General features: G+C 38.0%; 2 protein-coding genes across 3 annotated transcripts in view; one reads left to right on the top strand and one right to left on the bottom strand.

The window, feature by feature from the left end:
- The window catches only part of ART3 (ADP-ribosyltransferase 3 (inactive)), a 184,352-nt gene that overhangs the window by 112,139 nt on the left and 46,381 nt on the right, over positions 1-25,832 (bottom strand). The gene's annotated exons all lie outside the window — the stretch shown is intronic.
- CXCL11 (C-X-C motif chemokine ligand 11) lies at positions 9,693-11,472 on the top strand. Its single transcript, XM_004472579.4, has 4 exons — positions 9,693-9,786; positions 10,391-10,517; positions 10,617-10,689; positions 10,913-11,472. Exons 1-4 carry the CDS (start codon positions 9,726-9,728, stop codon positions 10,952-10,954), a joined length of 303 nt encoding a protein of 100 aa, XP_004472636.1. The 5' UTR covers positions 9,693-9,725; the 3' UTR covers positions 10,955-11,472.

Below are 25,832 nucleotides of genomic sequence, written 5' to 3' on the forward strand. Positions count from 1 at the left end.
GGAATTGTGTCTCTTGAGAGAATTGGTGGTTCCCAATAGGGGAGGACAGTCTGGTATGTCAAGAACTCAGCATTGTTGCAAGTATCTGTGAATCTGCTCCTTCAAGCAGTGAAGAATGGTTGTCACTGTGGGCCCTGAGGGGAGATGGAAAGAGAAATAGAATAGATGGAAGCATGGTAACTAGGGGGCAATGGAAGTGTTAAGAGGATCGTGCAATCATGGATATAGGACATGTTAAATTTCACCAAAAATGTATAGAAGTCTATAGGCTAAAATGTAAATCATAATATAAAACATAATGTAACTAAAAATGTAGAAAATTGTACAGTCTAAGATGTGAACCATAATGTAAACCAAAATGGAACCATGTTTGATGGCTGTGTTTCAATGTCTGTACATCAGCTGTGGCAAATGTGACATGAGCATGTGGAAAGATCACTGCTGGGAAAGGGGGAAGGGGGTTTGATGTTGGATGTATGGGAGTCCCCTATATTTATATGTGACTTTACTGTGACCTGGGGCTTTCTTGAAGACAAAATTAGAAATTAGAAAAAAAAAAAAAGGATGTAGACACTGGGGAAGAAATGAGAGAAATTGCCTTGCCACTGCACATGCAGGGCAACACCTACTATAGTAATGAAAGGCAAAATACCAAAAACAAAGTTTTTGATATTTTTCATTTTTTAATACCCCAATTTATTTTTACTTTATTTTAGTTTTTCTAAATTAGTATGTATTCTACTTCTAATCTTTAAACCTGTCATTCCTATTTCATTTTCCTGCTAATTGAATTTAGCAATATATTAGGTTTCATTTTTGAAGAAGTTTTGGACCACAGAGCAGTTCAACTATGGCAGAGAAGGAACTGATGTGGGGTGTTATTGATGGGGGACACAGGGTTGGGAGGGAATTCTCCAGGGCATGTGTATAGGGTATATAAAAATGTTTGGATATTCACTGGGCGTTTTTTGAAGTAGTTACAGTTACGAACAACAACTGAGGGAATGATGAGTTTCTAGCCAGGGGAGTTCTGTCACATTCCCCAATGGAACAGCACCAATCCCCCAAGTGCAAGGACAAAGACTAGTAAAGAAGGATGGTCCAATGATGAGCCCTTCATACTGATGACTATGCTTATAAACCTGTGTGCCTGAAATTTCAACTAGGCCTAGAGCTCCAGGTGCCTAAGAATTACCTCCTGAGAGCCTCCATGTTGCTCTCTAAGCCAAACATAGCATGTAAATTGCATTACCTTCCCCCCAGCTTGGGACATGACTCTCAGGGAAGAGCCTCCCTGGCACCGAGGGATTATTACCAATCACTAACTGGTGAAACTACTAGAAAAAGAGCTTGAATAAAAGGGGGAAATGGTCAAGACAAATGAGTTTATATGGCTAAGAATCTTCAAAAAAGAGTTGGGAGGTCATCAGACGGGTCGCACTTATGCACATTTCAGCAGGATCCCAAAGATAGCCAAAGTAGATACAACCCCAGGTACCAGTGCTCCTGAGGGCTATAGAGACACACAGGTTCGATGGTTACGGCAGTTAGCTCTGGAGTTCAATGCCTTGTCAGTGGACCCTACTTTGGAATTTGTGTTCCTGAGTGTGGTGGAATTGGACTCAGACGTGACCTTTCTACACGTGCCTCTTCTGTCACTTTTACTGAACCTGTGGCTGGCATTGCATTTGGTGTATGCCCAGGAGACTTGAATCTCTGGACTGGCCATGTGACAGCTGGGCCCTGAGCCTCAGCAGAGTTGCAACTCCTACTCTCTGGTTCATTGGACTTACCTAGGTCAACTAACAGGGAGGTGAAGATGGCCAACCACCACACCAGGGAACCAAGAGTGCCTACAACTGCAAGCAGGAGAATCCCATCCATCAACCATGTGGAATCTAAGCCCCCTCTCGGTACAGAGGTGGAATGGACATCACCATCCCAGGGTCCACAGGATTGAGGAATAAAATATTGATTAGAGTGAATTACTGGTATTCTACTATAGAACTTCTGTGACTAATAATAGAAGAAACTAGCTTTGATCTGGAGAAAGTGGCCATGGTACTTGCTGAGGGCAGGGAAAGGGAAGAACAGAAGGGATATGGGGAATTTTCGGGACTTGGAGTTGTCCTACATGAAACTGCAGGGACATATGCTGGACATCATATATCCTGCCACAACCCACTGAATGGACTGGGGGAGAGTGTAAACTACAATATAGACTATAATTAATGTGGTGCAGTGGTGCTCCAAAATGTATTCACCAAATTCAAAGAACGTGCAACAAAGATGAGTCTGTTGATGTGGGAGAAGTGGGGGTGGGGTGGGGTATGGGGTATATGGGAACCTCTTATATTTTTTAGCATAACATTTTTTGTGATCTATGTATCTTTAAGAAAAAAAGACAATTCAATAAAAAAATTTTTAAATAAAAGAGGCTCAACATCATTAACCATTAGAAAATTTACATCAGAACCACAAGATGTACCACTTCATACTCAGTACAATGGCTAATATATAAAAATGGAAAATAAGAAGAGCAGGCAAGGGTACAAAGCAATAGGAATCCTTGTCCATTGTTGGTGGGAATGCAAAATGGTACATTTGCTGTGGAAAACACTTTGGTTGATCCTCAAAATGTTAAACATACAATTACAATATGAGCTGGCAATCCCACTTCTAGGGTCATACCACAAAGAACGGAAAGAAGGGACTCAAACAGCCATTTATATACCAATGTTCATAACAGCATTATTTACAATAGCCAAAAGGTGGAAGTAACCCAAGTGTCCATCATGAGATGAACAAAATATAGTATACCCATACAACAAAATATTAGTCAGCCATAATAAGCAATGAGGATGAATCTTGAAGATATATTGAGTGAAACAGGCCAGACACAAAAGGATACACTATTTAGTTTCACTCATAGGAAATATCTAAAATAAGAAAAATCAGAGAGGCAGAGTAGATTACAGGTTACCAGGGGCTGGGAGAAGAGGGAATTGGGGAGTTACTGCAAATTTCTGTTTGAGGCCATGAAAAAGTTTAGGAATGAATGGCAATATTGGTACCACAATATTGTGAATGTAAATAATTCCATTGAAGTGCACATTTAAAAATGGCTAAAATGGGACTTTTATGTTGTATATATGTTACCACAATTTTAAAAAATTAAAAAGCAAAGCAAATTGAACTGTTAATAACTATTTTCAAAATTTTCAATCACTGGAAACTAAAAGCTTATTTCTTCTCTTGCATTCTTCTTTTAAAGTACAGATAACTGCCTTTCTTTCAGTATCAGAAATTTGATATATAGAGTCCAGTAATCTTTCAAACAATGTGAGCTCTGATTACATTCCTCCTGGCATGCTGACAAGGAGAGGGGAGGTCTATAGATGGCTAGCCATAGTTCTCTCAAGCACAGGAAAGGCAGCATGGTAGTACTAGCCACTGAAAACTGTCCAAATCTTTACACATGCATTTGAGTCTGCAATGTTTGGAGTAACACATACCGAGGATGAAATAATCCTTAAAATATGAACGCTGGTACATCTCAATCTCAAATTCTACATTGCTAGCAGAATAGAGCTTTTAAAACTAACTTGCAAAAAAAATAATAAATAAAAATAAACAAAAAATTTTTAAAAAATAGAAAACTAACTTGCTAACTCTATTTCATTGTGAAAATGTCAAAGTCCCAGAAAAAGATCAAGAAAAGGTTAAGAAATATTATTTTTTTCTGAATTCACTGTCATTTTAGAGCTCTTTCTAATAACAATAAAATATGCGCCACTCCTAAATGTTTTAAAATTGCTTATACAACTTTTTCATAGCATTTTGGGGAAAAGGATAGAATCTTTCTCAGTGCCTAATGGTTTTTTTCAATACAGCCTGCAGGATCTGTCTGCTTTCTGGGAAGAGTATTTTCATAATGTTGTAAGAATATCACAGAAGTAGTATTCTATTAAGAGCAGTTCCCTAAAAGCAGTTCCCTAAATGCTTTAATCCCTTTACAAAAGAACATCAGGCACTGTACTTTTAAGAGTTAAGGATTCTACATTAACCTGTTCCATCTATTCATGTCAGCGTGGCAGCCTTTTTCCTAGGAGTGAATCATCTGCTTCTCTAAACAACAGGATCCCGTTGTCATAGTGATTTCTAATTAGTAGAAATGTTTACATTTCTAACCCATTTTTCACTAATTTAAATGGAAAAATATCCTTGATATTAACTTTGGGTTTTTGTGTTTTTTTCTCTTTTCTTTCTAGGCAATATACTATTCAGAGAATTAGTGAATGTTGAGCTGGGAATTGTCTTTAAATACTTTGCATTACTATGGACCAAAGTAGGCTCATTATTATTCTAGCAATGAAAGAACTTGAAACATTGATAAAAGATAGTGGTCACCAGAGGTTCTGAGGGAAGGGAGAGGGAGAATAGGTACAGTATGGGGCATTTTGGGGACACTGGAATTGTTCTTCATGATACTGCAATGACAGACACAGGCCATTACGTATTTTGTCAAGACCTGAAAAAGAAAACACACAGGAAAAGACCATATCTCATGATGTCTGACAGGCAAGACTGTGGGTAGTGGTGGAGAAATCTGAAATGGACAAAGTTAGACAAGAGAGTACGGGCTATTGAAGCCAAGAGAGGATGAAGTCACTCTGTAATGAAGAAGGTTTCAGAAGGCTTTCAGGACTCAAAGAAAGGATTTATGAAAGGAGAGGAAAGTGCATTCCATGATAGAGGAGCCATATTACATACACAGAAAGAACAGGGCTGTTTTAGGGCACATGATATACTTAGGACAGTATTTCAGTGAGAACAAACCATTGACCTACATGGAAGACACACTTGATGCCAAACATCTATAGAGCAATCAGAAATCAGATTGTCTTGTACAATAAATTAGGAGGCCAAAAACTTTGCAGGATGCAAACTGTTTTATCTCTAAAACTCAGGAGAGTGCCAGACATGCGATAGATACTTAAAATAAATGTTTAATGAATGAATAGGCCCATGAACTTCTGTAGAAAGGAATGGTGCTTTCCAGGAAACTGTAAGGCAGGAAGACTGGAAGGAAAAGGGAATAAAGGAGAGAGACCAAGGAGTATTAGGGATGGAGAGAGTATCCATATAAGTGACTAACAAGGCCGAATTAGGTTTAATTTTTGTATTGTTCAGGGAAATTAGGTGACAAGGCTAGACCACAAAACCAGTCGTCTTTCCAACTCTATGTAATTCTGGACCTTGTACCTGAAGATTTTAAATGAGAACTAAATAAGCCTTCTTCAGTATACAAAGTACGATTTAGCTCTAAAGAAAAGCAGAAATGCTATATCCACATGGTTAGGGATAGCTCCCCTCCTCTAGGGTCAGATGCCAGCAGCAGTAATACCCTCCCTATAGACTGGGTGGTCCCACCACAGAGGAAGAGGAAGGATTTCTATTTTGTTTTGCTCTCCCTGTCTTCTCTGCCTTCCCTTCTGAGAGTATTTAGAATTTACACCCTGATACACAGAAAAGAAAAGGGTCTAACATCGTCTAGTATGGAAATTGCCTATTTGAAATAGTATAACATAAAATAATTTCTTAATTAATTAATGCTGTTTAAGGGGTTGTCTTACATCAAAGCTACATGACAGTACAATTTTAGCCGGTAACATATAGTTACCATTTCTTGTCTACATTTTATGAACCATGCTGTTGTGTTAGTGTATTACACTTCTTCTGTAAATTAGTTTCATGATTAATGTGTGATTTAAAAATTCACAGCTATTATAATTACAATATTTTTCATACTCTATAACACTGTCATCCAATCTTTTGTTAAGTAGTTGTGCTTATGCTAACGCTGAAAAACATTCCAAAATAAGCTATATGTGGTGGGCCAATTTAGGAAAGAACACTTAAAATAATAGAGATAATAACAACAGCTATCACTTTTTGAGTGCTTACTATATGCTGGGCACTATTATAAATGATTTATTTGCAACACCTCTTTGAATGCTTAGCTTATAGTAGCTCTAACATAGAAAGTGCCATCATTATCTCCATTCTGTAGTTGAGAAAAATGAGGCTAAAGGAGTTAGTTAACTTGTTTAGAATCACTGAGGAATATGAATTTGAACATAAGTGAACTCCAGTGCCTTCTCTGTTAATAATCATGCTCTACTGCATTTCTAATACTGAGAAAATGAAAAATAACATTAAAGAAAAAACAATAGGTAAGGATTTATGAACTTCCAAGAACATATCCTTTTCACATTACCTATATTCATGTGGAAAAATAAGTATTAAATTATTTATGATTAATGAATGAATGAGAAAGAAAGAGTATTTCAGCTACTTAGGGATTAAACTATAGAGTTTAAGAGGTTTTAAAGGCTGACAGTGGTTGTAAAAATAATTTAAATGCAGAGTATTGTCTAAATAAATACATATGATTTCAGGAGAGAAGGCAAATGACAATTCTGAAAAGAGAAACTGACAATATAAAATAATCTCAAAATAATAAATTAGCTATCAAATCTCAGATTATGCTAACAAAACTAGGAAACAGAAGGAAATGTTGGAAAGGAGGTTACAATAATTTTTCTCATTTTACAAAAGGAGGAGCCAAGAGATACCATTTTATCATTTATGCAAATAATTTAAAAATTCAGGTTAAAATTTTTTTAGAATTTTAAAGGTTACTAGCAAAATGTAAAACAGTATTTTTTTAAAATCACAAAAGAAAAAACTTGAGGAAAATATTCTTAAAGATTTTTTTTTAATTAAAGAAAACATAGTTAAAGACAGAAGAAATCTCAAGGAAGCATTTAAAAAGATGGCTTGTTATCCAGTGTAGCAGTTTGATATGGTTATGAATTCCAAAAATAGATACTGGGGGAAGAACCAGCAAGATGGCAGCGGAGTAAGGAGCTCTTAGAGTCAGCTTCTGCTACAGGGCAGTTAGCAAACACCCAGAGCTCTCTGGAGCTAGCTGAAGCACCTGTTTGGGGGCTCCAGGAGAGCAGAAGAGCATCCTGCAACATCCTTGAAGGAACAGAAGGAGGAGACTGCCCATCTGCAGAGAAGACTCATAAGTAGAGCACTTCATGCCCCAGAGGCCGGTGCCTATCCTCCATTGAAGGCACAAGCCACCTTGGGAGCTGTTCCGCGGCTGGAACTGAAAGCTCCACTTGGCGGCGCACTTGGTCCAGTGGTTAGGGCGTCCGTCTACCACATGGAAGGTCCACGGTTCAAACCCTGGGCCTCCCTGACGCATGTGGAGCTGGCCCATGTGCAGTGCTGATGTGCACAAGGAGTGCCCTGCCATGCAGGGGTGTCCCCCACGTAGGGGAGCCCCACACGCAAGGAGCGTGCCCCGTAAGGAAAGCTGCCCAGTGCGAAAGAAAGTGCAGCCTGTCCAAGAATGGTGCTGCACACACGGAGAGGGGACACAACAAGATGATGCAACAAAAAGAAACACAGATTCCCATACCCCTGACAACAACAGAAGGGGACAAAGAAGAAGATGCAGCAAATAGACACAGAGAACAGACAACCAGGGTGGGGGAGTGGGGGAGGGAGAGAAATAAATAAATAAATAAATCTTAAAAAAAAGAAAAAGAAAAAGAAGAAGAAGAAAGCTCCACTTCCCCAAAACAGGGGAGGAAGAGATGGTTAGGCACCAATTTCAACTACTGATGAGTAAATTCAGCAGGCTACAGTATAATCCTAGAACAGCTAAAGTTTGAGCCTGTCCAAGTCAGAAAGAGTCCAGGAGCCGCCATCTTAACTCCGTGCCTGGCGTGAGGGGAAGCGGAGCGGACTGAAAAATCCCAGTGCTGGTGGGGACCAGCTTCTTTCCATCCAGATCATATTGCCCCTCTAGCCTAGGCCCCAGTGCCACCTCAGGTAGGAAGCTACAGAGAACTGCGCCAGCCTCTCCGGGAAGACTACATATCATTGAGTCAATTCTACTCAAACTGATATACAGATTTAATGCAATTCTGATAAAAATTCCACCAGCATTAAAGAAAAAATTGAAAACATGATCATTAAATTATTGGTGGTGGTGTGAGTTATGAGAGTCTTGTATGATGTTATATGTTTGTTTTGTAAGTTCACGACTATTATTATATACTTATTGTTTATGTAAGTTTATGTATGAGTGACACACTTCAATAAATTTTTTAAAAGTGAAAATTAAAAAGCAAAAAAAAAAAGATATTGGATTATGTTTGTAATCTGGTCTGTAACTGGGCATGATTGAGTTATGATTAGAGCTTTGATTGAGCCACGTCATTAGGGTATTGAGGCCCCATCCCTTGGTGAGTGGGGACTCATAGATAAAAGGCATGACAAAGAACAGAGTTGAGGTTTCTGATGTTGGAGTTTGATACTGAAGTCTTAAGCTGGAGCCAGGAGAAGAACATGGAGGATTAGAGACAACTCATTAGACATGGCAGAAACCCTAGGGAGAGAGACAGAGCCATTTGCCAGATAGTCTACAGCTGATCTTGTGGAGAGAGGCAAGGTCTAGAGAGCCTCATTGTCTACAGCTGACCTTGTGAAGAAAACAGAGGCACTGAGCCCTGAGGAACCCAGGAAGTCTGAACCCTTACAGACATCGGCAGCCATCTTGCTCCAACATGTGGAAATAAGACTTTGGTGAGAGAAGTAACTTATGCTTATGGCCTGCTATCTGTAAGCTCCTACCCCAAATAAATGCCCTTTATAAAAACCAACCAATTTCTGGTATATTGCATTAGCACCCATTTGGCTGACTAAAACATCCACTAAATACATTTATTATACTCTGCCGTTAAAAAGGGTCTTGGATATGAGTTTTTAAAGTGTCCACATGTGACATTTAAAACAGATAGACTAAGAAAGCTTAAGAGGAAAAGGTGAAAAAAAATGAAAGCAGGGGTAGATTCCAAGAGATAGAAACATCACAGGAGAAAAGAGTATCTTTTTTTTCAATCCAAAGCACAACTCATATAACTCTATGTACTAAATAAAAATGCTAAAAGTGTATATAAAGTAAGAAATGTTTAAAAATGCAAGAAGAAAATTATACAAACACAGGATTATTAGGAGACTTCTTTAGACATGTAAAAATAGAAATAAAGTTAAGTAAAGGTCAATATGTGTCAAATAATGTAGGTCTTATATGGGATAAGAAAGAGTTTGGACTTAAAAGCAAAAGCGAGATAAGGATCAAAATTGTTATTTAGAGTGTTCTTTTATAGTTATGTGAAGGATGGTGGGTGAAAGGACTGAAGCCAAGAAGACAGTTTTCCTGACTGACAATCTATAAATGAATGAGTGAAGAATTGCAACCAGGATTCCAGTGCAGAGTAGGCCAGCAATAAATTAGATGTACTTACAGGAAATGCTACCTTAGGAAGTCTGGTCCCCACATAGGTGTATCTTATTCTATATTCACACAACCCTTTACTGCTTATAAAATGCTCTCACACCCATATCACTTTCAATACTGCAACAAATAGGAACAGACAGTGACAGATAAGAACAAAATAGAAACTCTTGGAAGCAATAAATGAGCATGACTCAAGGAAGGAAATTCCCTGATGCCATAAAAGAATTATGGGTGAATAAAATACCCTATATATACCAAGAAAGAATTGGTATATATATGTTCAGTATTTCCACTCCCTTCAAGAAGAGCATCAAAACTGAAGCAGCAGCAGCAACAGACAAACATGACTGTGAAGGGCACGGCTATAGCCTTGGCTGTGCTATTTTGTGCTACAGTTGTTCAAGGTATGCAGTACTTTTTACTTAGCCTATAAATTTTTAATGCCTCAAATCTCTTTTTTTCTACTTTTATCGTAAAAAACTTGGTAATATTTATTTTTTAACCTCCATGTTAGAAATTTCTACAGCTTTGAAAGTGTTGGAAATATTTAAGGTACTAGAGATGATCATTGAAACTACAGACAATAAATTTCATGAAATTTTTTATTTGGCTACAAATTTTCTACTTGACGTGCTTTTTAACAATAGTTATAAAAGTCTGTCAAGAAGATTTTGTATGAGATAATGTTATTAACTTCCTGGAAAAACTCTTGAGCATAAAAGCAAGAGGCAAATAAGCTTCACGGCCAATATAAAGCAAGCAAATAATGCACAAATTTTCTTCAGGCTACTCTCTATTCTTTACTGATTTGCTTACAAATTTACAGAGGAAATAATCAACATCTTGCTTAAACATCTTTTCCAGTAACATTGGTGTCAAGTGCTATCTGACAAATTACTATTTTCATCACCAGTGAAAATTCAGCTCATACTCATCACCAGGATTATAAACTGTATCCTTCTGCCACAATCAAATGCATGTAGTAACTAGTGCTATGATCTGTTCTAGGCTTCCCCATGTTCAAAGGAGGACGCTGTCTTTGCATAGGGCCTGGAGTAAAAGCAGTGAAAGTGCCCGATATTGAGAAGGCTTCCATAATTTACCCAAGTAATAACTGTGACAAAGTAGAAGTGATGTAAGTAATGAACTTACTGAAGATGAAAATGCCTTAAGCTTTTTGTTTGTTTTGTTTTCCACCCATATTTTAAGAGTCTTTTGGATCTTCCCTTAACAGTATCACTCTGAAAGCAAACAAAGGACAACGATGCCTAAATCCCAGATCGAAGCAAGCAAATCTTATAATCAAGGTAGGACATCAAATTACTGACACATTATACTCTGTCTTATCCAAGACAGATCTTTTGAAAAACAGAAAATAAAGTAGACAACTGCAGAATAATTTTGCTATGTTCCTGTGTGAAGTGTGCTGAAAAGGAATCCTTGGTTTCTGCTACATGTTTTACATATCAACTAAGGCACTGGGAAAACAAAAACAGTCCAAGTAACCAAACTCTCTTTTGCTCATTACAGAAAGTTCAAAGAATGAATTTTTTAAAATATCAAAATGTGTGAAGTCATGGAAAAGAGGATTTGAAAACCAAGAACAAGTTTTACTATGACTACTGAAATGATATACATGCTGCAACAGGAAACTTTCTCCTGCCTACTGTAATATACATTCATATAGTTCCAGGTTAGAGGATCTTCCAGGAGTTTTGATGCTTATAACTATTCTGCATAGAATGCATCTGTGACTACATAAACATTTCAGTTTCAAGAAATTATCTGCACTTGATCTATATTCCATGTTATAATCTGTAATTACAAAGGAGAAATTAACATTGTTCCTGGAGAGAGGCAAAAGCATCCATGTGTGTAGCAAAACATTCCTGAAATCATTTTCCAGGCAAATCTACGTTTCTTTTCCCAAAATAATGTAACATTTATATATGTAGAAAAAGTTCTTATACATCTTGTTTATTTTATAAAAAGACTTTAATTCAAGAAAAGTATTTTGAAAAAACTTATAAACCAAGACAAACTACTGACAGCTAATGTATTTCATAATTAAATTAATAGCTGTGGTCTTATTTTGATTTTTTTTTAACTTTTTTTTTCCAGTGAGATGTTTTTAAGCAATTGGTATATGTGTGTTTCTGTATATGTTCCTTTTATCTGTTCTTATAAATGACACCAGAAATATCTTGGACATATTTTAAATATGAAATGTTTTCATCTACCAAAGAAAAATTTGAGGAAATAAATAAATATATATGCATATCTAGGCAACTGTCTTTACCTTTTGTGATTCTTTTTCTTAGAAAAATACATAACCTAATCAATTTCTTTAGCTATGCCAATGCTATAAAATTTAGGGTAACCTAAGACCAGTTTATTTTTAAAAGAATCAAAATCATGTTTCTCTAATAAGCCACTGCAAACCTTTTTTTTTTTTTTAAGATTTATTTTATTTATTTATTTAATTCCTCCCCCTCCCCCGGTTGTCTGTTCTCTGTGTCTATTTGCTGCGTCTTGTTTCTTTGTCCGCTTCTGTTGTTGTCAGCAGCACGGGAAGTGTGGGTGGCGCCATTCCTGGGCAGGCTGCACTTTCTTTTCGTGCTGGGCGGCTCTCCCTCCTTACGGGCGCACCCCTTGCGCGTGGGGCTCCCCTACGCCGGGGACACCGCTGCGTGGCACGGCACTCCTTGCGCGCATCAGCACTGCGCATGGGCCAGCTCCACACGGGTCAGTGAGGCCCAGGGTTTGTACCGCGGACCTCCCATGTGGTAGACGGACGCCCTAACCACTGGGTCAAGTCTGTTTCCCCTGCAAACCTTCTTAAAAATAGAAACAGTCATATGATTTCCAGAACATACAATATCACCTTATATTCCAAGAAGCATACAGCTAACAGTTATTACACACAACTGTTTAAAAATATACTTTGGAGAGCATTTGTGGCAAAATTCATTTTTTCTTTTTTCTTTTGGGAAGTCTTCCTGGCCCAAACTTCTTTCCTACTTGGGCCAAATCTCATATTATGTGAGTCCTGGTGGGAGGCCAAAAGAAAGAAGCCAAATCCTGGCCACTAAAACAAGGATTCAGTCAGGCTGCTTCTACCCTAGACTTTGAACTCTAGCAAGCACAAACCACAAAGGTGTTATGAGTAAGAAAATTATTTTAAAAATCAATGCAGGGCAGCGGACTTGGCCCAATGGTTAGGGCGTCCATCTAACACATGGGAGGTTCAAACCCCGGGCCTCCTTGACCCGTTTGGAGATGGCCCATGTGCAGTGCTGATGCGCGCAAGGAGTGCCCTGCCACGCAGGGGTGTCCCCCGCATAGGGGAGCCCCACGCGCAAGGAGTGCAACCCATAAGGAGAGACGCCCAGCGTGAAAGAAAGTGCAGCCTGCCCAGGAATGGGGCCACACACAGGGAGAACTGACACAAAAAGATGACGCAGCAAAAAGAAACACAGATTCCCGTGCCGCTGACAACAACAGAAGCGGACAAAGACGATGCAGCAAATACATACACAGAGAACAGACAACCGGGGTGGGGGGGAAGGGGAGAGAAATAAATAAATAAATACATTTTTAAAAAATCAATGCAGCAGCAAGAGTTAGTAATAGCTTCTTAATGCATATTCCTGTGGTGTTTCTTTGGCAAGGCCTTCCTGCCACCTTGCTCTTTTAGGTTCTTGTCCATTTTCTAAGCCTCATTCTCCATTCTTCCTGTGGATTCTTCAACTACCCAAAATATTTCTAATAAAATTCCTTCTCTGTTTAAGTTAGTCAGAGTTGGTTTCTCTGCATGTAACCAAAAATTTTGACTGATATAGCACTCTTTATAGAGCACTTATATGTACGAAAAAATGAAAATACCTGTCACAGAATTACTAAAAATATAATCAGGTCTTTCTGTTTATTTAACCAAAGAGGGAAGCAGATTTGGCCCAACAGATAGGGCATCTGCCTACCACATAAGAGGTCCAAGGTTCAAACCTAGGGCCTCCAGAGCTGTGTGATGAGCTGGCCCATGTGCAGTGCTGATGTGCGCAAGGAGTACCGTGCCACACAGGGGTGTCCCCCGCGTAGGGGAGCCCCACGAGCAAGGAGTGCGCCCCATAAGGAGAGCCACCCAGTGTGAAAAAAAGTGCAGTCTGCCCAGGAATGGCACCGCAAACATGGAGAGCTGATGCAGCAAGATGACACAACAAAACAAGACACAGATTCTGGGTGCCACTGACAAGAATACAAGCAGACACTGAAGAACACACAGCGAATGGACACAGAGAGCAGACAACTGGGAGGGGGGGGAGGGGGAAGTGGAGAGAAATAAATGAAAGAAAAATTTTTAAAAATTAAAAAATAAAAACAGAAGAATAATCTGAATGTATGTAGGATGTTTAATAAGGTTGAATGTAAATATGTAGAAATGGATAGAGTTGATGGTAACACATTATGAGTTTAACAATGCTGATTTATAAATATGATTATGGCTGAACGGAGTATTCTAGTCTAGAGAGGTTAATGCTTCAATAATTGAAAGGCAGCTGGAGGATAATCTAGGGAAGGTATAACAATTTCAGTGGTAGATGAGGATTGCAGTTAATAATACTGTATACAAGAATGTTCCTCTATTATAAGGTGTTAAGAATATGGTGATACATGGGATAAACACAATTAATGTAACTTATAGACTATAGTTAACAATAATATTGTAGTAATTTTGTAGCAAGTGCAAAGAAGGTACTATATCAATGTTAAATGTAAAAAAAAGAATATGGGATTTAGTTCTATGAGATGTGAGTATTATTGAGCATTTTTTTTCCTTTTTTCCATTAACAAGGAGACCTTGGTCATGTCATTTAACCAATCTGTGCTCATTTATTCATCTTTCTGAAAAATAGAGAAACAAGTCAGTTTGTTTCTAGGATTAAATAAGATACATATTCACGGACAGGAGTTTTTAAAGTAATCCTTCCATAATTTGTAAAATATGCCTTTTATCTGTTATTTTGTTTTTTGAAGTTGAAATAAGTAAATACAAAGAATAATCTTAATGTATCTTTCGTGTACTTTTCTCATTGATATAAAAGAGCCAAATATAAAACAGATTAGAGAATAGACAGGAAAGTAAAGAGCAGGGGAAGGTGCCTGGACCCTACCAGAGCCTCCTGTTGGTTTTTTCACTGGCAATAATCAGAAGCCAAAATCCCATCCAGAAAATGTCTATATATATATATCTATACAATACATTGATACCATATAAATCTATACAAATTTCTATATAGAAATAGGAGGTAGATATTGTCCATCCATCCCCTAGATAGTTTTAAGATCTGAATCTAATCTTTGGCTATTTACAGTGATTTTTTTCAGTTTCTTTAAAAATAAAAATGCATTGAGGGAAGCGGATTCGGCTCAACAGATAAAGCATCCGCCTACCACATGGGAGGCCCAGGGTTCAAACCCAGGACCTACTGACCTGTGTGATGAGCTGGCCCATGCACAGTGCTGATGCGTGCAAGGAGTACCGTGCCACATAGGGGTATCCCCTGTGTGGGGGAGCCCCACACGCAAGGAGTGTGCCCCGTAAGGAGAGCTGCCCAGCGTGAAAAAAGTGCAGCCTGCCCAGGAATGGCAACATACACGGAGAGCTGACACAGCAAGATGATGCAAGAAGAAGAGACACAGGTCCCTGGTGCCGCTGACAAGAATATAAGCGGACACAGAAGAACACACAGAGAATGGACACAGAGAGCAGACAACCAGGAGGGGGGAGAGAAATAAATAAAAAATAAATCTTAAAAAAAAAAATCTTAAAAGTAGATTAAGTATTACAGAAGAAAACATGTACCTAAATTTCTATATGGCAAAATAAACATATGAAAGTATCAACATACTCTAGCCAAGAGCTTTCCCATCTTAGTGCCTTTGCACATACTTTTTCCTCTGCCCAATTCTTTTTTTTTTTTTAAGATTTATTTATTTATTTCTCTCCCCTTCCCCCCCACCTTGGTTGTCTGTTCTCTGTGTCCATTTGCTACGCCTTCTTTGTTCGCTACTGTTGTTGTCAGCCTTCTGACCAATTCTTTACCAAATCAATATCTATTAATTAATTAGGACTCAAGTGTTACTTTCTCCAACAGGTCTCCTTTGAAACAATGCCTTCAACTATAAACTAGATTAGGTCTCCTGTTGGTTTCTAAACAAACTGTACTTTTCCATCACACTACTTATTGCAATTATAACTAAAGAATTATTCCAGTGCATAATGTCTGCTCTCCCACAAGTATGAGCTCAATGACAAAGCCAGACCCCCTTTCTTTATGGCAGTAGCCCCAGCCCATAGTACAGTAACTGTCATATATTAAAATTCTCAATAAATACTGTGGATGAACCATTATAGAAATTAAGGAGAACAGGATTTAAGTCAGAGAAATGGCATGAGAGAATGCACAGTGGTAGGAAAGTATAAGGTGATTTTTGTATATTTTATATAAAATTTTACATATTTTCTATAATTAGATCAGTTTGATTGGGTAAGATGAAGGACATCCAACACCTAAACAACCTTGAATTTTGCTCTATATACAATGGATATACATTAAGAGTTTGTAAATAATTGAGACAAGCTATAGACCGGAAAAAATTATTTGCAAATCATATAACTGATAAAGGACTTGTATCCAAAATATAGAGGTTTAACTCTTAAAAAGCAACAATAAGAAAACAACCAACCCAAATAAAAAATGAGCAAAAGATCTGAACAGATACCTCACCAAAGAAGATATATATATGGTAAATAAGCATATGAAAAGGTGTTCAACATCATACATTGTTAGGGAATTATAAATTAAAACAACAATGGGATACCACTACATACGTATAAGAATGGCTAAAATACAAAACACTGACAAGATCAAATGTTGACAAGGATGTGGCACAACAGGAACTCTTATTCACTGCTGCTGGAAATGCAAAATTGTACAGCCACTTTGGAAAACAGACTGGCCATTTCTCACAAAGCTAAACACAGGCTCACTGTACTGTTTGGCAATCATGGTCCTAGGTAAATTTTTACACAACTAATTTGAAAACTTATGTCCACACAAAAACCTGCATACAAATATTTATAGCAGCTTTATTAATAATATGTCTTTCAATTGGTAAGTGGATAAATAAACTGGTATATCTACACAATGGAATATTATTCAACAGTGAAAAGAAATGAGCTATCAAGTCATGAAAAGACATGAAAGAATTTAAATTCATATTGATAAATGAAAGAAGCCAGTCTGAAAAGACTACATACAGTATGGTCTAAGGATATGACATTTTGGAAAAGGCAAACCTCTAGAAATAGTGAAAAAAAAAAATCAGTGATTGCTACTGATTTGGGGAAATGGGGTAGGAGGAACAGATGGCACACTGGAGGATTCTGGGGCAGTGTAACAATTCTGAATGATATTGTTATAGTGGATACATGACATTATACACCTGTATACCACAAAAAGTGAACCCTAATGTAAACTATGACCCTTAGTTGATAATAACATACCAATACTGGCTCATCAATTGTAACAAATGTTCCATACTCATGCAAGATGCTAATGGAGAAATTGTTGGCGGGGGAGGGTATACAGGAACTCTGTGTATTTTCTGCTCAATTTTTTTATAAACCTAAAACTTCTTAAAAAAATAGTCTCTTAATTAAAACTTTTAAGTTCATAAATTAAGAGTGAACTAATCAATTTATACTTTAATAAGATTATTCAGGAAATGGCACAGAGAATTGACTAGAATTGGATAAGACTAAGGTGAATATAATGCAATAGCTCATAGATGTATTTCCCAAACTTTAAGTCATTCCCAAAGAGCCCTTTTTTTTTTTTACCATATCTCTGTTCAGTCTTTGTTTTATTTTACAAAACATGTCACTTTTCTTTACTGACATTTGCATGAAAAGCAAACTTTCACCACAGTACAAGCTGAATCAGTATGAATTGCAATAAAAATAAAGTGTAACCATAAAAGGCAATACAGTGAAAAAAACCACCAAGTTCCACTAGATACTTTCCTATGACAAAGGTTCTAAGCCTGGAGACTGCTATATATATATATATTTTTTTTTTGTTTAACATTTTAAATTTTTTTTAAAGATACTTAGATTACACAAAATGTTACACAAAAAGATATAAGGGATTCCCATGTGCCCCACTCCCACCCTTCCCCACATTATGCTACATATTTTTAAAAGGGAATTTATCATAATTGAAGAGGTGTTGAAAAGCTATCATAATACAAAATTGAGATCTCTCTGATTTAATCAGATGGATTGACCTAGAAGTTAAAAAGACAGTAATTCACTATATTAAATGTTATTATCTCTTACCCCAAGGATTAAGTCTACCATGTTTGTAGAAGTCCTCCCAAAACATGACACCCTTTTTCAAGGTGTGCTATCCACCTTTGCTCTCCCCTCCAACTCCACCCCTACTCTGACTATAAGCTTCTCTTCAAAAAGGCCATAGGCCTATGATAGCCCACCTTGGATTCATCACACACATGCACATATGTTCCTTTCAGCACTTTAAAGACAATAACAGGAAGTAAAGCAAGGATTAGGAATCTCTTGCCATTCGTATTCAGCATGACATTACCTGAAAGTGTAATCCATTTCACAACAAATTTCTCCAGTTCATCCCCTTCTCCCATCTCTGAGGTTGCAGCTTTATTCAAGCATTAATTACCTCTTATCCAGACCACTGTAAGAGCCTACTTAAAAATTTCCATCCCTCAGACTATCACCCTCCAACTCTGCTCCAAAGGAACCTTCTAAAATGCCAATCTGATGTTACTCTCTTTTTTAAATCCTTGAATACCTCTTCATTGCCTTCAGAATAAAGTCCACATTGCTAAGCCTGTTATGTCTTATCTCTCTGAACACTGCTGCTGCCACCTACTTGCACTTTCTACTCCATTCATATTCAATTACCTGTATTTGCAATTTCTGTGCTATTTTTATCTGCTTTTTTTATCTGAAATGACCTTCTCTTTTCTTACATTTGTCCAATACCTACTCATCTTTCAATACTCAGCTCAAGATTAACCCTGTCATAATCCTTTCCTAGAGCATCCCTAATTTAAAATGTAGAAATGATCACCTTCCCCTTAGTACTTCTTCTGTGCTTATGTTTTAGCACTTGTAACAACATCATTCCTCTCAATTGTTTAGTGTCTCTCTTTCCCAGGATATCTCAAGACTCCTTTCAGCAGTCTCGGGATCTCTTGGGCAGTCTCTGAGCCTCCATAGCTAGTATTCATTCAATGATTGTCTTACAATACTCGCTTCCACAGATTTAGACCATGTCATACTTACTTGTACTCCTCCAGCACCCATGGTACAATACCTCTGTTCAATACTTACTGGTATTTCTCCAGGTTCTGAAAAGTATTACCAGCCGAAAGTGATCTTCCAGAAAGTATTGAACACTTGCAATATACAAGGTATTATTGTACCATGGGTGCTAGAGGAGTATATGTATGACATGGTCTAAATCTGTAGAAGTGAGTATTTCCACGAGGAAACTCTTTATAAGGAAGAGAGAATATTTGTATTCGTGTAAACAGGGAAATTCCTAGGCCTACACATGCATGCCTAAGAAAAGAGGTATTGGAAATGCTCAGGGAGCCCCAATACTTTAGTTTGGTGTTATTACAAACTCATTGTATGGATGAACCCAGAAGCTGAGCGTTTGCACAGGTCAATCTGCAAAGACTGGGAAAGGTGTTTTCTTTATTACCTTTTTTCTTTTTTTTCTTTTTTAATAATACCAACTGGATATAAACTTAAGGAACAGACATCTCAGAGTTTGAATTCCAGCAACAACAGATCAAAATATAAAAATGCCCAGGTTTCAACCATAGATTACAAAACATAAAAAGCAACAAGAAGTGATGATCCAGGCAATGGAGAACATTAAAGTACGAGAAACTGTAATGAGAGAGATAAGACCTAGGACATGGCAAAAAAAAAACAGTTTAAAAAAAAATCATCCTAACTGTGCCCAAAATACTAAAGGAAAACCTGGACAAAGAAATAAAGGAAAGCAACAGATGAACACAAAGTTATCAATAAAGAGATGGAAATTATGAAAGGGAACCAAATAGAGCCAAAGGCCACAGTAAAAGAAATTTCCTAGAGGGGTTCAACAGCAGATTGGAGCTGGCTGAAGAAATAATCAGTGAATCTGAAGATAATTGAAAACATCCAGCCTTAAGAGCAGAAAGAGGAAATAATGAAGAAAAGTGAACAGAGAAGACAATGGGAACATGGCCAGTGGGGCAGACAGATAAAATTTAGCTCTTACTAAAACAACTGAGAGGAGTCTAGGGCTACCTTGGTGACGAGCTTAGGGGTACAGGGGACCACAACACTGCTTCACAACTAACAGGAGAGTCGGGGACAGAGAGGAGGAAGCCGAAACAGCAAACTGTGAGTTATTGATCCTCCTGGCCACTGGGAAGGACTCTCCAATCCCATCCCTGAGACCTCAGGTGAGAGTTAAACTCCTGGCAAATAGCTTCTGACTAAGAGAACAGGTTTCTTCCTCCCTGCCAGCACCTCTAGATATATAGAAAGAGTGGGGGCGGAGGGGGGGCGGAGGGGGATGACTTCTGGGTCATCTAGGAGGGTGCTAGAAAGAAAAGGAAACCGGCAAAAAAATCTTGAGTTTCTTCCTCCTGTGGGGGGAGGAGGGGGAGGAAGGGGGAGAGAGAGAGATAGAGAGAGACAGAGAGAGAGAGAGAGAGAGAGAGAGACAGAGATCTCTTCAAGGTTATTTAGTCAGCTGAGCCCCCCTTGAGAGTCGGAAGGGACCCTAACCATCACAGGTGTAGGGGAGGGGATCTCCTCAGGCAGGCTGCCACACCAGTAGCCTAGGTAAAGAGAGGAATTACAGCAGAGAGGAGACAGTGATCTCCTGAGACAGCCAGCCATCCCTAACAGCCTAAAGAGGAATTTACACCAGAAAGGAGGCAGAGATAACAGGGAGGGAACAAGAGCTGACAGGTTTCTGAAAAGCCTTGCTAACCTTAGAAGGCACATTCCTTCAGTGGAAGAGAGCCTGCCTAATATATACAAGGTCCCTGGTTTGCTCCCTGGCTCCTCTCTAAGAAGTGGTACAAGGTTATCAAGCACTTGAGAACCTTTATGACAGGGATCATTTTCACATCCTCTTTGTATTGGCTTTTATTGGGTCTCTTATTTTTTTTCCAAAAAAAAAATAATTCCTTTTTTACTTTCCTTATTTTATTCCCTAAAACCTGGCTTAAAATCTGCAGAGGACAGGCTGCAGGGTGATGGATTGTTGAATAACAACAGCCTGAGCTGATAACTAGAGGTTCAAGAGAAAAGGCTGTTTTTCTGCGTTTACCTTAACTTTGATCCTTTTCTCGCCTTCTACTTCTTTTTCTTTTCTCTTAAAAAAACAAAAACAAAACAAAAAAGAGAAGTTGCTATCTTGATTTCTTGTTGTATTCCCATTCCTTTGTTTCTGTTTGTCTATTAGTTTTTTCTCTCTTTCATTTCCCAGTTTTCTCTACCAATGCTGTATCTTTTCCCGCTTTCATCCTTATATTTTCTGTTTCCTGTTGTTTTTCTTTCATTCCACCTCTTTGGGTTTGGTCTTGAATTTCTCTTTGTACACATTTCTCTATCTCTCCTACTTTCTCTGTTTTCTCTTTTTAAATTTTTTTTCTTTCCTTTTCTCTTCTACTTTTTCTTCCCCCCTCTTCTCATCATTCTGGGCTTTTAATTCTTTCTATATTTTTCTCCATTCTGTTTCATGTTTCATTGTTTCTATTCCACTTTTCCAATCTTATTCTTCTGTACTTCTTACTCAGGTTACTTATTCAATTGCCTATGTCTTGTACAGTCCCTCTTCTACCTATTACTTTTATCACTACTATTACTTAGTTTCTCTTCCTATTTCTTTGGTACTAACATTTTTTTCAAGGGAATGTAGACATCAGCAAGGAAAAAGAATAAGAGAAATGAAGTGTCAAAGTGAAGCCTTACCACACTCAAAAACAACAAAATAAAACCACAGAGCAAAGAAAGAAGCCAATCAACTGAATAAATACACCAAGATAAGCAGATGACTACATACCAACAAACAATACTAAGAAACAGGAAGGCATGACCCAGTCCAAAAACAAACAAAAAACCAAGGGTAGATGCATTACATGGAACAACTAATCAGAGCTATCCAAACAAATATCATGAATCAACTTAACAAAGAGAAGGAAGAGATTAAGGCTATTAAGACACTGGGAGAACATACTAAAAGAAATTATAAACATAATAAAAGGATAATGGATATGATAGTGATGAATGGCACAATCCAAGAAATCAAAAATATAATGGAAGTACACAACAGCAAATCTGAACAGGCAGAGGAAAGAATTAGCAATGTGGAAGATAATACATCTGAAATCAAACGGATCAGAGAACGGGTAGATAAAAAAAAATCGAGCAGGGACTCAGGGACTTGAATGACAACATGAAACACACATACACTTTATAGGCATCCCAGAGGGAGAAGAGAAGGGAAAGGGGACAGCAGGTGTGTTGGAGGAAAAAAATGGATGAAAACTTCTGAACCCTATTGAAGGAGATGGATGTCCATATCCAAGAAGAATAGCATACCCCAACAGTATAAATCCCAACAGGTCTACTCTAAGACATATACTTGTCAAACTGTTCAATATTCAAGCCAAAGAAAGAATTCTGAGAACAGCAAGAGAAAAGAGAACGATCACATTTAAGGGAAGCCTAATAAGATTAACAGCTGATTTCTCATCTGAAACAACAGAGGCAAGAAGGCAAAGATATGACATAGTTAAGTCACTAAAAGAAAAAACGTCCAGCCAAGAATTCTCTATTAAGCAAAAGTGGCATTCAAAAAATGAAGGAGAGGCGGCAGACTTGGCCCAGTGGTTAGGGTGTCCGTCTACCACATGGGAGGTCCACGGTTCAAACCCCGGGCCTCCTTGACCCATGTGGAACTGGCCCATGCACAGTGCTGATGCATGCAAGGAGTGCCCTACCACGCAGGGGTGTCCCCCATGTAGGGGAGCCCCACGCGCAAGGAGTGCGCCCTGTAAGGAGAGTCGCCCAGTGCGAAAGAAAGTGCAGCCCGCCCAGGAATGGTGCCGCACACACGGAGACGTGACACAACGAGATGACGCAACAAAAAGAAACACAGATTCCCGTGCCGCTGACAACAACAGAAGCGGACAAAGAAGACGCAGCAAACAGACACAGAGAACAGACAACCGGGGTGGGGGTGGAAAGGGAGAGAAATAAATAAATAAATCTTAAAAAAAAAATGAAAGAGAGTGGGAAGTGGATTTGGTTCAATGGATAGAGTATCTGCCTACCACATGGGAGGTCCAGGGTTCAACCCAGGGCCTCCTGATCCGTGTGATAAGCTGGCCCACGCGCAGGACTGATGCGTGCAAGGAGTGCTGTGCCACGCAGGGGTGGCCCTGTGCAGGGGAGCCCTATACGCAAGGAGTGCACCCCGTAAGGAGAGCCACCCAGTATGAAAAAAGTGCGGCCTGGCCAGGAGTGGTGCCACACACACAGAGAGTTGACACAACAAGATGACGCAACAAAACGAGACACAGATTCTGGGTACCACTGACAAGAATACAAGAGGACAGAGAAGAACACACAGCAAATGGACACAGAGAGCAGACAACTGGGGGGGCGGGGAAGGGGAGAGAAATAAATAAATCTTTTTTTTAAAAAATGAAGGAGAGTTCAAAATATTCAGACAAACAGAACCTAAGAGAGTATATTAATAAGAAACCTACACTTGAAGAAATACTAAAGGTAGTGCTACAGGTTAAGAGTAAAAAAGCAGGAGAAAGAGAATTGGAGAGTGTAAGAGCAACTAAAAAGACAAAAAGTAATAAAAACAATATATGACATACATAAATCCAAAGAAAATATGGCTAATATAAGTAATTCCATGACAATAACAACACTGAATGTTAATGGACTAAACTCACCAGTCAAGAGATAGAGACTGGCAAAATGGATAAGGAAATATGACCCATCTATATGCTCTGTACAAGAAACCCATCTTAGACCCAAGGATTCAAGAAGGTTGAAAGTGAATGGTTGGAAAACAATTTTAAACGCAAACAATAACCAAAAAAGGGTGGAGTAGCTATACTAATATTGGACAAAACCAACTTTAAATGCAAAATTATTGGAAGAGACAAAGAAGAACCCTACATATTAACAAAAGGGTAATCTTTCAAGAAGAAAGAACAATCAAAAACACTCTTGCACCTAACCAGGTGCCTCAAAATACATGAGGCAAACACTGAAAAACTAAGAGGAGAAATAGATGCCTCTAGAATTATAGTGGGGGATTTTAATACACATTACCACCATTAGACAGACTATCTCAACAGAGAATCAATAAAGAAAAAAAGACTGAATAATACATTAGAGCATCTGGACCTAACAGACATACACAGAACACTACATCCAAATACAGCAGGATATAGATTCTTCTTGAGTGCAGATGGATCAATGCTAGTCTACAGAACAACTCTCAATGAACTCAGAAACACTGAAATTACACAAAGTAATTTCTCTGACCACGATGGAATGAAGCTGGAAATCAGTAAGGGCCAGAGAACCAGATTAGGCACAAAATACGCAAGTTAAACAACACACTTTTAGATAAACAGTGGGTCAATGAGGAAATCACAAAAGAAATCCATAGCTATCTTGAAACAAATGAAAATGACAGCACAAAATATCAAAACATATGGGATGCAGCGAAAGTGGTACTGAGAGGAAAATTCATAGCCATAAATGCATATATCAAAAAAGAAAAAAGACTAAAATGACATCACTGCGTACCTGGACGTATTAGAAAAAGAACAATAAACGAACCCCAAAGGAAGTATAAAGAAGGAAATAACAAAGATTAGAGCAGAACTAAATAAATTGAAAATAAGAAAGCAACAGAAAAACAAAACCAAAAGCTGGTTCTTCAAGAAGATCAATAAAATTGACAAACAGCTAGCTAGGCTAACAAAGAAAAAAAGAGAGAAGATGGCAAATACACAAAATAAGAAATGAGGAAGGGGCATCACCACTGACCCCACAGAAGTAAAGAGTATCATAACAGGGTACTTTGAAAAATTATATGCCAACAAGATGAATAATTTAGAGGAAATGGGAAAATTCCTAGAAACACATAAGCAGCCTACTTGATGAAAGAAGAAACTGATGAGTTCAACAGATCAATCACAAATAGTAAGATAGAATCAGTCATCAAAAACCTTCCAATTAAGAAGAGCCCAGGACCAGATGGCATCACAGATGAATTCTATCAAACATTCCAGAAATAACTAACACCAATCCTGCTTAAACTCTTCCAAAAAACAGAAGTGGAAACAACATTGCCTAACTCATTCTATGACACCAAAATCACCCTAACACCAAAGCCAAAGACACCACAAGAAAGGAAAACTATAGATCAATATCCCTAATGAACCTAGATGCTAAAATCCTCAACAAAATACTTGCTAACTGTATTCAACAACACATCAAATTATACACCATGACCAAGTGGGCTTCATCCCTGGTATGCAAGGATGGTTCAATATAAGAAAATCAATCAATGTTATATACCACATAAACAGATTGAAAGAAAAAAATCACATCATCATCTCCATAGATGCAGAAAAAGCATGCGACAAAATACAGTACTGTTTCCTGATAAAAACACTACAAAAGATAGGGATAGAAGGAAAATTCCCCAATATGATAAAGAATATATATACAAAACTCAGAGTGAATATTGTATACAATGGTGAAATCCTGAAAGCTTTCCTCTAAGATCAGGAACCAGACAAGGATGCCCACTATCACTGCTCCTATTTAACACTGTGTTAGAAGTACTTGCTCAAGCACTTAGGCAAGAAAAAGATATAAAAGGTATCCAAATTGGAAAGAAAGAAGTAAAAACTTCACTATTTGCAGACAACATGATACTATACATAGAAAGCCCTGAGAAATATACAACAAAGCTACCAGAGCTTATAAATGAGTTCAGTAAAGCCACAGGTTATATGACCAATGCCAAAAATCAGTAGCATTTCTATACACCAATAATGAGCAGTCTGAGGAGGAAATCAGGAAAAAAATACTATTTACAATAGCAACTAAAAGAAACAAATACATAGGAACAAATTTAACTAAAGATGTAAATTACTTATATGCAGAAAACTACACAAGACTGCTAAAGGAAATCAAAGAAGACTTAAGGAAATTATACTCCTTGTTCATGGATAAGAAGACTAAACCTCATTAAGATGTCTTCCTACCAAAACTTATATAAAGTTTTAA

The sequence above is a fragment of the Dasypus novemcinctus genome, chromosome 1, assembly GCF_030445035.2.
Source record: "Dasypus novemcinctus isolate mDasNov1 chromosome 1, mDasNov1.1.hap2, whole genome shotgun sequence".
Taxonomy (NCBI): domain Eukaryota; kingdom Metazoa; phylum Chordata; class Mammalia; order Cingulata; family Dasypodidae; genus Dasypus; species Dasypus novemcinctus.

Excerpts from the sequence above, each read along its gene's own strand:
- CXCL11 (XM_004472579.4), top strand. The coding sequence starts at position 9,726 with ATGACTGTGAAGGGCACGGCTATAGCCTTGGCTGTGCTATTTTGTGCT. Across the intron at positions 10,518-10,616 it reads TGTGACAAAGTAGAAGTGAT|TATCACTCTGAAAGCAAACA; the intron begins GTAAGTAATGAA and ends TTCCCTTAACAG. Across the intron at positions 10,690-10,912 it reads AAGCAAATCTTATAATCAAG|AAAGTTCAAAGAATGAATTT; the intron begins GTAGGACATCAA and ends TGCTCATTACAG.